Source organism: Cyanistes caeruleus, chromosome 29 (assembly GCF_971803275.1).
Source record: "Cyanistes caeruleus chromosome 29, bCyaCae1.hap1.1, whole genome shotgun sequence".
NCBI classification, from domain to species: Eukaryota; Metazoa; Chordata; class Aves; order Passeriformes; family Paridae; genus Cyanistes; species Cyanistes caeruleus.
The window spans coordinates 4,481,633-4,497,207 of record NC_141729.1 but is presented as its reverse complement, the minus strand read 5'-3'; the positions used below and the strand labels follow the sequence as shown (position 1 = coordinate 4,497,207).

The 15,575-nt window shown below is 55.8% G+C and overlaps 1 protein-coding gene and 1 long non-coding RNA gene across 5 annotated transcripts in view; one reads left to right on the top strand and one right to left on the bottom strand.

Annotated features, from left to right (window-relative positions):
- LOC111938897 (hexokinase-2) overlaps positions 1-15,021 on the top strand; it is a 30,933-nt gene extending 15,912 nt beyond the window's left edge. For 2 of the 4 annotated variants that reach the window (XM_023940849.2, XM_086865236.1), the window contains exons 3-18: positions 3,001-3,149; positions 3,321-3,440; positions 4,313-4,408; positions 4,522-4,621; positions 4,900-5,083; positions 5,877-6,032; positions 6,166-6,399; positions 6,588-6,892; positions 7,475-7,623; positions 8,332-8,451; positions 8,538-8,633; positions 9,148-9,247; positions 9,343-9,526; positions 9,782-9,937; positions 10,427-10,660; positions 11,021-15,021. In XM_023940849.2, the coding sequence (XP_023796617.1) occupies positions 3,001-3,149; positions 3,321-3,440; positions 4,313-4,408; positions 4,522-4,621; positions 4,900-5,083; positions 5,877-6,032; positions 6,166-6,399; positions 6,588-6,892; positions 7,475-7,623; positions 8,332-8,451; positions 8,538-8,633; positions 9,148-9,247; positions 9,343-9,526; positions 9,782-9,937; positions 10,427-10,660; positions 11,021-11,165 (2,528 nt within the window). In that variant the 3' untranslated portion in view covers positions 11,166-15,021. Of the gene's footprint in view, positions 1-3,000; positions 3,441-4,312; positions 4,409-4,521; positions 4,622-4,899; positions 5,084-5,876; positions 6,033-6,165; positions 6,400-6,587; positions 6,893-7,474; positions 7,624-8,331; positions 8,452-8,537; positions 8,634-9,147; positions 9,248-9,342; positions 9,527-9,781; positions 9,938-10,426; positions 10,661-11,020 lie in introns of all 4 variants that reach the window. The other 2 variants (XM_086865237.1, XM_086865235.1) reach the window with 1 other exon arrangement.
- On the bottom strand, positions 2,857-5,070 carry LOC147648946 (uncharacterized). Its single transcript, XR_015279722.1, has 2 exons — positions 4,878-5,070; positions 2,857-4,705 (listed from the first exon to the last, which is right to left on the bottom strand). It is a non-coding gene; the product is annotated as an uncharacterized LOC147648946 (long non-coding RNA).
- Positions 15,022-15,575: the final 554 nt, after the last annotated feature.

Sequence of the window (15,575 nt, the reverse complement as noted above, 5' to 3'; positions counted from 1 at the left end):
CTAAAGCCAACTTTCCTTGCTTTGCTTGTCTCTGGCAGCCACTGGAACACCACCATGCCGTGCTGGCAGTGAGGTGATGGGGAAACAGATCCCAAATAAGCCTCTCCTTGGAGCCCCAATGACTCTCCCAAGGGCTTTCCCTGCTCAGTGCAACCAACACCCTCCTCCCTGCTCCATTCCTGGCTTTTCCAGGCTTTTCCAGGCTTTTCCAGGGTCCCCAGGTTTCCTCCTCCACAATGGTGTTGCCACAAGGATCTTGTGGTGCATCCTTTGTTAGGCCCCAGCAGCTGATAACCCCAGCCTGCAGCTTTCAGGAGGATGTTGAGACTTGGGGGTCTCAAATCCCTGGAAATCTGAGGGATGGCTCTTGGCAACACCTTTCCCTTGGCTGGTGGGCTCAGCTTCTGCCAGTAAGTGGCTGCCTCTGCAGGAAAACCAGCTCATGTGGTGCAGAGGCTTGAAAGGTTTGAAAAGACTGGCTGTTTTCATGGTCTTAGTCCCGTGGTTGGGGATTTACCACATTCCCAGCAAGGTTTCCCAAGGAAGTTGTGTCTGCCCCATCCCTGGAAGTGTTCAAGGCCAGGCTGGATGGGCCATAGGGCAGGGGAGTGGAACTGAGTGGTCCTTGGGTACCATTCCATGATACTGTGAATTAGCTGGAAGGAGGGAGAGGCTGCCAGGGTCTGCAACTCCACCTTCTCCATCTCCCTGGAGTCTGGGCCTCCTGGCTTTTCCTCTCATTTTGAATTAATCCAGTTTTCCAGAGGGTTCCTAGGCAATGGAATTGCAGTCAGTTGGAGGTCTTGAGGTGGGATCTCTGGGGTGACCAGCCTCGGAGGTGCTGGGACGTGATCTCACACATGCTGCTGTTCCCAGGAGCACAGCAGCTTTTCCAGGTACTCAACTCTCACCTTTTGCCAAGAGCAAACAGCCCCTGGAATCAGGGTTCTGTGTTTGCCCTCGCTGTGGGCTCAGCACCGGCACTGATACCTTATCCTGGGACCTGGAGCCCGAAGTGGGGCAGTGCCCAGACCTGCAGCCCAGCACGTGTTCCCAGCATGGCTGGGAATTTTCCGAGGGAGAATTTGCTGCCTTTTTCCTCCTGCAATGCTGATCCACCCAGGGATTGCCCCCAAACTGCCTGTGCTCCTCCTGTGGTGCTGAGCAGGGTGAGGGGGGTTTTGGGCGGTGTTTGGGTTCTGTTCTGTGGCCAGGGCAGAGCAGAGCTGGTCCCACACAGCTCTGGGGCCATGAACCCCACCAGGTGTGTGAGGGACAAGGATGGCCCCATCCGGGCTCCTCAGCCCGTTTTTGGGATCCTCCTGGGTTCCCTGCGTTACCTCCAAGGAGCTGAGCAACCTGTGATGCTCCTGGCTCCCGTGCCCTTATCCCTGGTGTATTTATCAGCCCTCCTGAGGTGTTCTCCATGCTCTGCTAGCGAGCAGAATGGCCTGAGTGCCCCTGGCCAGGGAACCGGAGCTCCGTGTGAGGGGCAGGACGCGATGATGGGCATCACATCCAGCTCTGCCGGGCCGTGGCTGAGGCTGGTGCCCAGGCTGGGCTCAGCAGGACACTCAGGAGCCTCTCCAAGGTTTTCCTGCTGTGTTTTCCGTGTGAAGAGCCACCGCGGCTGTGGCATGCCCTGTGGAGAGGAGCTGCCAAACTGGTTTAGAGCTCATCGCTGCAAAGGGTCAGGAGGAGGAGGAGAAGAAAGGAATATCCAGGGGCTGAGTGGCGCAGGACAGCTCTGACAGCTCTGTGCTTTTCAGTGATGTGATGCTCTGACCCCTCATTTGGTGGTGTTCTGGCCCCCAAGGTGACCCCCAGGTGCACTCCCCGTTCTCCCTGCCCAGCTCCGGTCCCGCTGAAGCCGCGCACGGCCTCGGAGCCCTCTCATTCATTCCTCATCTCCTTGGAGCACAGCAGCTGCTTTCCGCGGCCCTTTTCCACATCTATGGAGCCGCTCCAGCTCCCAGGCAGTCCCGTGCCCCGTTCCCTCGCCCCCGGGCCCCGGAGGGTCAGCCCGGAGCTGCCTTTTCAGCCGGAGTCACTGGAGATGCGGGCGGCGTGCGCATACTAATGCCCGAGCCTTTGTCCGCTTTGTGCCGCACAAAGGGCCGGGATCGGCCCGCGGGGAGCCAGCACAGCACATTCGATGCATTCAGGACTCCCGACAGTGCTGATAGAGGGCTTTCCCCAGCCCTCTCCGCGCTAAAACAGCCAGCTGGGCGCTTTTCCTGCTGCCCGGCTCCGAGCGCAGCGAGCTGCCTTGGAAACAAGCGAGGGATGCTCGGGCTCGGCCCGTGGGGCTCCCCTGGAGCAGCCGAGTCCCGGTTCTCTCTCCCCTGGAGCAGCCGAGTCCCGGCTCTTTGGGATCAGCCGAGTCCCGGCTCTTTGGGATCAGCCGAGTCCCGGCTCTTTGGGATCAGCCGTGTCCCAGCTCTCTCTCCTGGAGAAGGCAGCAATGAGGCTCCAGAGCTCTTTGGGAGCCTCTCCCTGCCTCTTTTCCTGCTGCCACCTTTCCGTCCTGGGGTTCCTGGGCAGGGAGGGAACTCAGCCGAGCTCTGCTGTTGCCACAGCTGCCATCAGGGTTTGACCCCTTGGGATGGAGCTTTAGGAGCTTCCACACCAGAGTTGGTAGGGTCAGGAATGGCTCTGCTGCCTTCTTCCTGATGGAGCCTGAGATCCCTGCTGGGGATGGGCTTTTCTGGCTGGGGCTGCTGGGATTTATCCTCCTGCATCTGGATCTGGCTCAGTGATGGTCAAATGTCGATTCTCCACTGGCTGTGGGGGTGCCAGAGGGCAGAGGAGGGGCAGGGGATACAGGGACTGCTCCAATAAAATACCAAAAAAATGTAATAATGAATTAAATAATGAAAGCTAATAAAAAATCTGACCTTATCCTTGTACCTGGGTGGGGGCCAGTCACCTCAGGGCTGTGGCATGGTGTGGACAGAGGACCCTCCCAGTTAATGGCTTGTCCTTGTCCTGATCCCACAGAGGACGGGGATTTCCTAGCGCTGGACCTTGGTGGCACCAACTTCCGTGTGCTGCGGGTGAAGGTGTCGGACAACGGGCTGCAGAAGGTGGAGATGGAGAACCAGATCTACGCCATCCCCGAGGAGCTCATGCGCGGCAGCGGGGTGCAGGTGGGTCCTGGCAGAGTCCCTGGGGCTGGAGCAGGACTGGGTGTCCCCATTGTCACCCCTGGGCCAGGGGACGCTGCTGGATCTTGGGGATTGCTGCTGGGCAGGGATGCGGACACAGCATCCCCTCGGAGCAGGCAGCCAGCTGAGTCTCACTCTTTACCTTTCTTCCAGCTTTTTGACCACATTGCCGAGTGTTTGGCCAACTTCCTGGACAAGCTGCAAATCAAAGACAAGAAACTCCCCCTTGGCTTCACCTTCTCCTTCCCGTGTCACCAGACCAAGCTGGACGAGGTGGGTGATTGCTGTGGATTCCACACCAATTTATCTTAGGCATTTAATTAGGCTCATTGATTTTGAGTCACGTGACCTTTCCTGAGGGGCCACATCTCTCGTTCCTGTAAAGCCATTTCCTAAGCTCTGGGTGAGTGCAGCTTAGGAACAGCACTGTCCTTTTATTTTTTATGAATATTTCTTGGCAGTGCAATGACTCAGTGGCTGCAGGGTCAGGGACAGAGAGGATGGAACATTCCTTCAGGGAATGCAGCTTGGCATCACTTCCCAATAATCCTGTTGCTCGTCATCTTTTCCAAACATGCTATCACTGTCACTGTCACTGCCACTGTCACTGCCACTGTCCTGTCACCGTCACTGCCACTGTCACTGCCACTGTCCTGTCACTATCACTGTCACTGCCACTGTCCTGTCACTGTCACTGCCAGTTTCCCCAGCTCTAAGGAAGGGTGGGGGTCTGCCTCCCTAAAGGGGCTGTGCCCATAGGGTTGGAGATTTCAAACGCAGTCGAGTCCTATTCCTGCCCCCCAGGGCTCAGCTTGGCACCTGGCCAGGTGCCCCCCAGCCCACAGGAACAGGTCAAGGAGCATTCCGTAGGCACAATGAGCCTCTCACCCCTCAGGGATGGGTCAAGGAGCGTTCCTTGGGCTTGTGAACAGGTTTTGCTGCAGGGCTCAATCAAACCTGATCATGGGAATCGAGCAAGAGCAGCTCACGTTATTTTGTGGCCATAAACGTTATCTGACACGGAAGCTGTGGCTGACAGCGCAGCTGGTGAGCTGATAACGAGGGGTTTGCCTGCAGGGCCACATGTCCCCTCTGCCAGGAGTCAGGTGTCACCTCCAAGCTTCCCTCTTGTTGTTCCCCTGCAGAGCATCCTGGTGACGTGGACGAAGGGGTTCAAGTGCAGCAGCGTGGAGGGCAGGGACGTGGTGTCCCTGCTGCGCAAGTCCATCAAGAAAAGAGGGGTAAGAGGCTGGGATGGGTGCACAGGGGTCCCTGGCACAGGAGACCTTGGCTCCCTGCAGATGTTTCGGTCTGTTTTGTCTCCCTTGGGTCACTCTTGTTTCCACCATCCCAGGACTTTGACATTGACATTGTGGCCGTGGTGAACGACACCGTGGGAACCATGATGACCTGTGGCTATGATGACCACAACTGTGAAGTTGGCCTTATTGTTGGTGAGCTGCAGCAAGGGGGAAGAGCTGGGGTCCATTCCTCCAGGAGAGCCAGAGGGAGATCCTGCTTCTTGCAGACCTCGGGGTCTTCGGGGAAAAAAAGAGAGGGGGGGTATCAGTGTGGAAAAACCAGCTTTGTCCAATGTTTTTTGCTTAGCTCTTCACTTTCTTTGGTGCGTTGGGCTGTGGCCAGAGGGAAATTGGGAATAATGAGAATGAGGAAAAATGGGAATGAGGGGAAAGCAGTGTCCTTGCTCACCCTGTCCACGTGCTTGGCCCAGGTACCGGTACCAACGCCTGCTACATGGAGGAGATGAGGCACATTGACCTGGTGGAGGGGGACGAAGGTCGGATGTGCATCAACATGGAGTGGGGCGCCTTTGGTGACGATGGGGTGCTCAACGACATCCGCACCGAGTTCGACCGTGAGATCGACATGGGCTCGCTCAACCCTGGCAAACAATTGTGAGCAGATTCTTGGCTCGGGCTCAGGCTCGTGGTTTGCTCAGCATTGTCCATCCTCCCATAGCGTTACTGGGGCTGGGGAGGTCATCCCAGCTAACTGGGTCACCGTGTCCTCCGCCACCGGTGCACAGAGGGGCTGTGTCCCAAAGCAGGACTGTGTGCCCCACCCGCTGCCCTCTTGAGCCCCTCATGTGAATGTGCTGGTTCCTGTTCCCCTTCTGGCCAGCAAAGTCACCCACCAGCCCAGGCAGACACCCTCACCTGGTGTCCACATCCCAGTCCTACACGTTTCCCATTCCCCACAGGGCTGCTGTGGCATGGGGGTGATCTGAGCTCCCTAAGGTGGCCACGAGTTCTGTTTGCAGAATCATGGTCACATCTGCACAGCTTCATGTTCTCAGTGATGGGATAAACTGCTCTGGGAAGAGATTACCTAGATTCTGTTTGGGATGAGAGGCTGCCAAGGGGTTTTCAGGTCAGCCTGTGGCCACCTCGTGGCACACACACAGCCAAACACACACATTGTTTAGCCTGGAGAAAAGGAGGCTCGGGGGGAGCTTGTGGTGAGATAAGAGAGGTTTAGGTTGGACATTAGGGAAGATTTCTGCCCTGAAAGGGTGGTCAGGTGTGGCATAGGCTGCCCAGGTGCCTGGTGGTGTCACCATCTCTGGAGGGATTTAACAGCTCTGTGGGTCAGCAGGTGGCCTCGGCAGTGCCGGGGACTTGATAACCTTAGAGGGCTTTTCCAGCCCAAACCATTCCCTGATTCTGTCTCATGCCTCCCCACGGGCAGGTTTGAGAAGATGATCAGCGGGATGTACATGGGGGAGCTGGTCAGGCTCATCCTGGTGAAGATGGCCAAGGAAGGGCTGCTGTTCGGGGGAAGGCTCACGCCGGATCTGCTCACCACTGGCCACTTTGAGACGAGATTCGTCTCTGCCATCGAGAAGTAAGTAGGATCCAGGTTTCCTGGGTCCCAGCCCATCTCCCAGCATCTGTGGATGGACCATCACTGAGAAAACCTGGACCATCACACAGCAAAGGTTGGATTCCCAGGCACAAACCCCTTTTTCACCTTCCAGGGAGAAGGAAGGGCTGCAGAAAGCCCACGAGATCCTGAGCAAGCTGGGCCTGGAGCCATCACACGAGGACTGCCTGGCCACGCTGCGCATCTGCCAGATCGTGTCCACGCGCTCGGCCAGCCTGTGCGGGGCCACGCTGGCCGCGGTGCTGCGCCGCATCAAGGACAACAAGGGCGTGGAGCGGCTGCGCTCCACCGTGGGCGTGGATGGCTCTGTCTACAAGAAACACCCCCAGTGAGTCTGGGCTGCTGGGGACAGGGGTCTGGGGTGCTGGGGACAGGGACACAGGGATCAGTACAACTTGGCACAAGAGAAGCGCCTCCAAATATCCCCTTGGGCACCTCGTGTGGATCCCAGGGGTCACACTCAGAGGGTCACACTCAGAAGGTCACACTCAGGTCCCCTCTCCTCCTCCTCCGTAGCTTTGCCCGTCGCCTCCACAAGACGGTGCGGAAGCTGCTGCCGGACTGCGAGATCCGCTTCATCCGCTCGGAGGACGGGAGCGGCAAAGGGGCAGCCATGGTGACAGCGGTGGCCTACAGGCTGGATGCACAGCACAAAGCCCGGCAGAAGATCCTGGAGCCCCTCAAGCTGAGCCACGAGCAGCTGCTGGAGGTGAAGGAAAGGATGAGGATAGAGATGGAGAAAGGGCTGGGCAAGGAGACGCACGCGGAGGCGACGGTGAAAATGCTGCCCACCTACGTGTGCTCCACTCCTGATGGAACAGGTGATGTGTCCTGTGTAAAACCTCTGCACATGAGCCCATGGATGTCCTGCATCCTTGGGAATGGCTGGATCCTTTGCCATGGCTGGTTCCTCTTTGTGGTGGGAGTGGCACAAAGCTCCAGTTTGATACTGGGCAGATCACTGAGTCTCCGGGACGTTCTGCACCTGACTTAACACAAAGCCTGGCTCTGCGTGCCCACAAATCCTGCCACAGGATTCTCTCCACCCTCATCCTGGATTGTGCTCCTGGTTCTTCCTGTGGCTTGGGCGAGTGCCTGACCTTGGCTTGAAGCTTGCACAGGTCCTGTGCAGGGCCAGGAGCTGGACTTCAGTGATTCTTGTGGGTCCCTTCCAACTCAGGTTTATGATTCGAAGCCTCATCATCACCCCGAGTCTGGAGCAAACCTCTCCATCCTCTTCCCACCTGCACCCCCTGTTCCCACCTGCATCCCCAGCCTCCATCCCCAGCCGTGTCTCCGTTTCCACCCCTCTCCCTGGAAGGGGCAGATTCACGTCTGCTCTGTGCCACGTCCTGGATGCCCTGTGCTGGGATCTCTCCTGATGATCCTCTCTTGGGTTGCAGAAAAGGGAGATTTCCTCGCCCTGGACCTGGGAGGAACCAACTTCCGCGTGCTGCTGGTGCGCGTCAGGAACGGGATGCGGCGCGGGGTGGAGATGCACAACAAGATCTACTCCATCCCCGTGGAGATCATGCAGGGGACGGGAGAGGAGGTCAGGATGGGCAAATGGAGACGGGAAAGGGGCATCTTCCCTGGGGTGGCTGGAGCAGGACTGACCCTGGAGCTGGTTTTGCCTTTCCAGGGAGCAAAACCAGGAGTGGGGAGGGTTGGTGCTCTCCTGCCCTTAGAGCAGCGAGTTCTTCCCAGGGCTCTGGAATTTGGGAAGCTGGAGACTGGTTTTTAGGTTAGGAATAGATTTTTGTTGTTCCTGGATGTGACTGAACCTCCCCAAATCCCTCACACTTGACAAGAGCAGATAAGCATCATCCCCATTTCCCAGATAGGGAAACCACAACACAAGCAGTGAGAGACACATTTGGAAAGAGTTTTGCAAACCACTCCAGGCAGTGCTTGGGGGCTGGGAGTGTCTCCAGCAGACTGGGCTAGAGGGCTGTGGGGATCCCTTGCAGAGGGACTGGATTCCCATGTCTCCTCCCTGCTGGCCCCCACGGCTCCTGGGAGCTTCGAGGTGGGGACAATGCAGGGATTTGGCCATGCTGTGGGTGGGGAAGGGGGTGAAATTGAGTTTTTTGGGGTTGCTCCCCTCCCACAGTGCTGCTGAGCCGTGTTCTGCTCCGTTCCAAGTCCTGGGAGTGACTTGAACATGCTGGTGTTCCGAATGGCTCAGAATCCCCAGCAGTTTGGCCAGGCTGGCTTCCGGCTGGGGTGGTAACTTTTCCCTTTGGCTTTTCTTGTCCAGCTCTTTGACCACATTGTCCACTGCATCTCCGACTTCCTGGAATACATGGGAATGAAGGGCGTATCGCTCCCGCTCGGATTCACCTTCTCCTTCCCTTGCCAGCAGAACAACCTGGATGAGGTAACCCTGCTGCTCCTGGCAGCATCCCTGGCTCTGCCTCCCACCTGCTGTTCAGGGGTCTCACTGGGGGGCTTTTCCCACAACAGGGAATTCTTCTGAAGTGGACAAAAGGCTTCAAGGCGACGGGCTGCGAGGGAGAGGATGTGGTGGGCCTGCTGAAGGAGGCCATTCACAGGAGAGAGGTGAGCGGCCACGGGGCTGGGGGAAGGCGGTGGCTGCTCCCACATCCTGGCTTTCTTCAGCGTCATTAATTGGCCTGTAAAACAAATTACTGGGCTGAGCTCAGGGTAATGAGAGTTGGAATTTTCACAGCCGCCCTTACTCATCACTGGAGGTTGGATTTTCAGAGCCTGGAGCTATGGGCTGGCTCCTGGCCAGGGCTGGAGCAGACTTGTCTGGCCTTGAGCTCAAGAGACACAGTTTTGTTTCCTCAGCACAGACCACCCTGAGCTCCTGCCCAGGGGCTGCTCCTGGCAGAGCTGACCTGGTCCCTCAGCAGCTGGAGGTGTCTGAGGTCTGAGCTCTACCTGCAGACAGGTGGGGCTGTGGGAAGTCCATGGGTGCCTCCATGTCTGAGGAGGCAGATGGTCATGGAGGACGAGGGAGAACAGTTTTAAACTTTCCCAGCCATGGGAGCAGACATAGCAGGAATTCCAGGTCCTCCAGGAATAACTTGTGCAATCCATCCCTCTGCAGGAATTTGACCTGGACGTGGTGGCAGTGGTCAATGACACAGTTGGCACCATGATGACCTGTGGGTACGAGGATCCCTACTGTGAAGTTGGGCTGATTGTTGGTGAGAACTGCAAGATCCTTACAGAGCTCCTGCTCTGTGGTCCCACCCCTGCCCCGTGGGGTGTCCCAGGGCTCTGATCCCGCTCCTCTCCGCAGGCACGGGCAGCAATGCCTGCTACATGGAGGAGATGAGGAATGTGGAGCTGGTGGAAGGGGACGAGGGCAGGATGTGTGTCAACATGGAGTGGGGGGCCTTCGGGGACAGCGGCTGCCTGGATGACATTCGGACAGAGTTTGACCTGGCGGTGGATGAGCTGTCCCTCAACCCTGGGAAGCAGAGGTGGGTGGTGGCTTTGGGGGGCTGCAAGGGACCCCGATGAGGCTGAGGGTCCAGGAGCAGTTCTGACTCCTCGGTGGGTCCAGGGGATGATGAGCAGGACACTGATGTGTCCCTCGTCCCCTGCCCGTGGGTGGGGGCCGTTCTGCTGAGCTTGCTGAAGGGATTGTACCGAAGGCACCTGGCAGGGCTGGAATCCCTGTCCAGTCCCAGTGTCCCCTCCTGTCCTGATGTCCATCCTCATCCTCTCCTTCCCAGGTATGAGAAGATGATCAGTGGGATGTACCTGGGGGAAATCGTCCGCAACATCCTGATGGACTTCACGAAGAAAGGGCTGCTGTTCCGGGGACGGATCTCGGAGAGGCTGAAGACCAGAGGAATCTTTGAGACCAAGTTCCTGTCTCAGATAGAGAGGTGAGGTCCAACAGGTGACTGAGCACCAGCTGCCAATCAGAGCAGGGATGGAGTTTGGGGGAAGTGCCCCCAGGGCTGGTGGGAGAAGTTGCACGTGCTGGGTCTGGAGCCAGGGTGATGCAGGACGGTGCCACGCAGATAAACCAGCAGAGCCCACGTGGTTGTGGCAGCAGCAGTGTGGAGACACGGAGGCTGTCTGGGGCGGGCAGCACAGATGGCTCTTCATCCTCTGCCCTGGCCAGAGAGGGGCCGTGGGTTACCCGAGTGTCACGCTGCCACGGCTTTGTCCTGAGATCGCCTCCCTGATTAGGATGTGACACCAGGCCGCGGCCAGGTCTGAAAGCTGAGCTTCAAGGGGGCTGGAGGGTCGCCCCAGGCAGTCACTCGAGCCATGAGTCCCTGGGCTCTGTGGGATGTAGATCAGGAAGGGGAAGGCACACCACAGCTGCTCCATCTCCTAACGCTGCCCGTTCCCCGTGTCCTCCCCAGCGACTGCCTGGCCCTGCTCCAGGTGCGCTCCATCCTGCAGCACCTGGGCCTGGAGTCCACGTGTGACGACAGCATCATTGTGAAGGAGGTGTGCACGGTGGTGGCGCGGCGCGCGGCGCAGCTCTGCGGAGCCGGCATGGCCGCTGTGGTGGACAAGATCCGTGAGAACCGCGGCCTGGACTTCCTCAAAATCACCGTCGGCGTGGACGGGACGCTCTACAAGCTGCACCCTCAGTGAGTGGCTCTGGTTGTGCTCCAAGGGGGCTGCCCGAGGGCACCTGCCCACCTTGGGCAGTCATGGGGCTGAGGGGAAGGTTCAGGGGGATAATGGGGAGGATTTGAGGTGTCTCAGGGGCTTGAGGGCTGCCAGGAGCTCAGTGACCCGAACTTGGGGCTCAGCAGGAGTCAGCTGGTCCCTTAAGGACAGGGGCACCAAGACAGGTCACACAACAGGGGCTCCTCCAATCCCGCTGGACCTGACCCAGATGTGGTGACCGGGTTCAGCCAGGACTCCAAGGCACGGAGATGAGGCAGGGGTTGGGACCGATACCTTCACCAGTTAACTCAGAACCTCTCCCTCCCCTTGCCCTGCAGCTTCTCCAACGTCTTGCAGGAGACAGTGAAGCAGTTGTCCCCCAAGTGCGAAGTGACCTTCCTGCAGTCGGAGGACGGCAGCGGCAAAGGCGCCGCGCTCATCACGGCCGTGGCCTGCCGCATCCGCGAGGCCGGGCAGCGGTAGAGGGAAGCAGGTTTGCCCAAGAGCTTGGTTTCAGCAAAACAGGACATTTCCTCACCCAATCCCTCCCTCTCTCTGCACACACTCACACACCCATGCAGCCCCTCCCCTCCAAGCAGACTCGTAGCTTTACTTGTTCTCCGAGGCACCACGGTGGGACTGGAGACGCCGTGGGCTCTGTACAAAGTGATGTCGTAGGAGTTTCCTTGCATGCCATAAAACCGCCTGTCGAGTAAAGCTCACAGTGTCATTTGGCTTCTCCCTGCATTCCCAGGTGGAGCTGGAGCTGTCCCACCCGCAGCCTCCGTCACACCCCAGCTCTCCTCGCACCTCTCCAAACCACTGGTCCTCCCCTAACGGCAGTAGTGATAACACTCAGATAATTAAGACACTGCATTGTCACTTTAACGGTACCTATTTATGTATGTCCGAGTCGTAGCTGTAGAAGCAAACCTCTAAGATTGGGCTAAAGACCTCCACTAGTCTTTTACCCTGATCAAGGCTGTATTATTTCCATGAAAGTCATGGTAACTCTTAAAGCACAGGGTGCAGAATTCCACCGGCGTGGCCGCGGCTGCACTGGAGATACCGCGTATCTCCCTTGGTGAGCAATAACGAGAACCTGCTGGGGCCAGGCTCCAGCAGAGCACGTGCCTGGAAATAATTGGGGACTCAGGGTCTAATCCCATTTCCTGACCTCTCACCTGCACTCTGAGTAGCGTGTAGGAACGTGGCGTGTGCGTAGGGTCGTGTTTCACCCCTGGACACCACTACCCCTTCCCTGGTGCATGTGTGGGCACGAGAAGCCGCTGCCACGGGTCGGCGTCTCCCCTGCCAAGCCCCAAACTCGTGGCTGTGTGTCTGCCCTTGGCGTGGAGAGTCTGGTTTGCTTTGTGTCTGTGAAATAGTTCTGCAGCTGCAGCCTTTAGGTGGCACCTGGATTTATACACTGTATATTTATGTTTTAAGAGATCTTATGTCTTTTTATGTACATAGTCTCGGGGGGGTTGTATCACTTAGTTTTAATGTCACCTTTCCAGGTTGTTGAGGAACAGTACAGAGTAATTATTTTCTTTTTCTTTTTCTTCTGTCGTGTAATTTTTTTTTTTTAATTTAAAATTTTCTTGGGGTAGACTGGAAAAAGAGACCCAAATACCTGAGGACGGTTGTACAAGAGGTTTGGGCATTCTGACTTTATCACCAGGACAAAAGGGAAAGCAGAAAGCCAGGGTGCAGGAGCAGCGGGGCCCTGCGGTGATGCTCTTGGCTTCAGGCTGGGTTTAACCTTAGGAGAAGTTTTATTTTGTCCCCTGCCCTCCCCAGCTGTGCTCTGCAAGGTCACACCACGGGTGGATGACATAACCCAGGGCCCTGCAGGGCTCTCGACCTCAGGCTGAGCTCCTCTTGGGGAGGTGACAGCAGCTGGTGTCACTCCATCCCCACGTGGCATCCCCAGGGACCCCTGTGCCCGCAGCATCGCTTGTGTGCCATGGCCAAACACAGGGATCCATTTTTGCCAACAGAAAACTCTGGATGAACTAAAAGCTGCAAGTCTCTGTCTCTGCGAGCAGAGGCAGACAAAGTGTGGGGGTGGAGGGGTTCTGTAAATATTTAGCAGAAGTTAATGAAATTACAGTGATGTACAAAAAGAAAGTAATAACTAATAATCCCCACAAACAGCCCTTCAGATTGGAGGATAAGAGTTTTTGTCTATTTTTATGTATATTTTTATACTGCTTGGGGTAACCTCATTACCAAAAGTCTCTCTTCTGTGTTGGGGGTCAAGTTCAGTAGCACAATTTTAAAGCAAAATTACTCTTTTGGGCATTTTAAATGCTTATTTTTTTATAAGCTTCAAGACAATTATAACAGAACCTGTGTATAGAAATGATGTAAGAAACCAAGTTTAGTGGAAGTTTTAGAAGCTGTCAAATAAATCTCTGAAGGATGATACAGAAATCCTCTAATCTGGTACCAAGCAGTTTTGTGTGATTTTTTTCCTCAGAAAACCAGCATTTTGCCTACTGAAAAATCAAACCAGAAATCTTTTTAGCTGCTGCACTTTGCAGAGTTGCATTAGTGGCTGTTTTTACTCTTAGCCAGCTGTACCCCTTCTGAAATCCATTGTGTTTTCATCAGTTAGTGAGTGAAATTTTATACAAAAGTAGTTTTGGGGGCAGAATGGGAAGGACTGGGATCTGAGCAGCCCTGCTTTTGATTCAGGCTCCGTTGGAGCAGTGAACTGACAGGGTGAGAGGGAAACTGGGGAGCTGAGGTACCTGGTCTGGAGCAGGGTCATCACAGTCCCCTCACCTGTCTGGGGTGAAGGAGGGGCTGTAGCTCCACAGGGGTGAGGAAGGATCACCCTGAGCTTGCAGGATGGATTTTTGGCTGGGCTTGGTCAGAGGGATACCCAGCTGGGTATCCAAGGCTCCTTTTTCTTAGACTCAGAATCAAGCAGGGTCTGGAATGTTCCCAGGTAAAAGCAGTACTTGAAGCGTTACAAGACACACACCTGTGTTACCTGTGGCTGCAGGGAGGGCTTGGGAACACCTGGAGGAAGGATGTGCCCCTGGGCTCCCCAGGGGGATGAGCACTGGAGGTGTTGGATGTCCAGTCTGACTGTGACGGCTGGGACCAGAACCTCACGCCAAAACGTCGCCATGGGATGTTCTGTGAATGTGTTTAAAATGAAGAAGGGAAGATTAACTCCTAATTATTGATATGAAGGGAAGATCAAATGATTATCTGTAGGGACAGACGGACAGACTGCTCAGCCTGATTTGCCCAGTCTGCGTCTTCCCTGCAGCAAGAAGCGCTGCTCTGTGGATTTAGGATGGTTTTGTTTTGCTTGGTTGTTCCCATCTGGATGCATTTTCTTTGTGCTCCCGGGGAGCTGGGACGTTCTCTGGCCCCACAGGCAGCAGGGAACAGAGTCTCTGCCCTTCCCTCCCTGGCAAATCTCTCCTTGTTGGTACTTTGGACAGGATTTTATTGGCTTTTCAATATATATGCAGATATATATCAACACAATCAGCAAATTACTGAACCTTGCAAGCAGAATTTGCCTCTTCCCTTCCTGGACTCCGTGGCTGGGAGGGAGAAGCTCGTGCTCAGTGGCCCGAGGGGTACAGGGGTATCAGTGGGGCACAGATCTCTGGGCTGGCAGCAGCTCGGGTGCAGTTTGACCCGAGATAATTCGGTGCCTGCTCTCTCTTATCAGGCAATCCAAACCCATCTGGCTTGCCAGAGAGATAAGGGGGTGAAAGGTCCAAGTGCATGGGACAGGAGAGGTGTAAAACTGTGGTCAAAAGCACCGTGCAGGGGTTGTGAGGTACAAGGTAACAACAAAATAAACTCTAATGTGGGAAGCCCTGGCCCCAGTCCCCTCCCCTCCAGATAAGGAAAATGCCTGCTTTGGGTAGATCATTCACTTGCTCTGGTAGAAATATGGGCACTGAAGGCATGAAGAGGCAATTCCTGTTCTCAAGGTAATTCGGAGAGAGGAAAATTCTTTCCCTTGTGACATCCCTGACCAGTCTGAAATTTTTCTGGCCTGAAGCAAAGAAAATGCATCTTGATGTGGGCACTGGCTCCGTGCGGGCAGGGGAGTCATAAAGCCAAAGACTGTGTGGCTGCTGGCAGAAACGAGTGCTGTAGATTCACCTGATGTTGTTCTTTCGTGTTTACAATATTTATTTTTAGCAATTGACTGCAATGATATTATATATAGGCTTCCTTATTTTTGTACTTTTCATACCGTTTTCCTGAGTGTGGTGTTGTACTGCTCAGCTCCCCTCAGCCACCACTGCTGCTCCTAGTCTGTGACAATAAACGAGAGAAAAACAACCACCACCCATTCCTGGGGTCAAGTGTGTGTGTTTCTGCTTCTGTGCCCCCCTCTGCCCCTCAGCAATCCCTGAGGAAGGGCACCTGTGCCCACCCCACCCCAAATCCCTGCTCCTGGCCCCTGGGAAGGGGGACCCAGCTGGGAGGGCGCTGCCCCCACAGCCAGGAGGGCTCAGGGAGCCCCAGGACACACCCAGGGATCAAGGGAAGGGGCTGTTTCCTGGGAAAACAACACCAAGATGAGTTTCCTGCTCCACATCCTGGTGACACTGGGTGGGGGGCAGCCCTGGGATCCAGAGGGCAGAGCAGGATCAGGCCCTGGCAGGGGTGCAAAGCTCAGACTTTGATGTGCTGCAGAAAACCACCTGGATTTGAGTTACCTGTTCCCCCTGCCATTAACCAGCAGCCCCTGTTGCTTTCCATGGAATCAATTTCCACTGAATCTATTTTAAGGAGTGGGTACTTCTAGGTAAAACCAGAGTTAAGTATCTAAATAAAATTAACTCAATTAATAAATTTGATGCCAGAGCAGCTGAACACCTGAAAATGCTTCTGCTCTCTGCT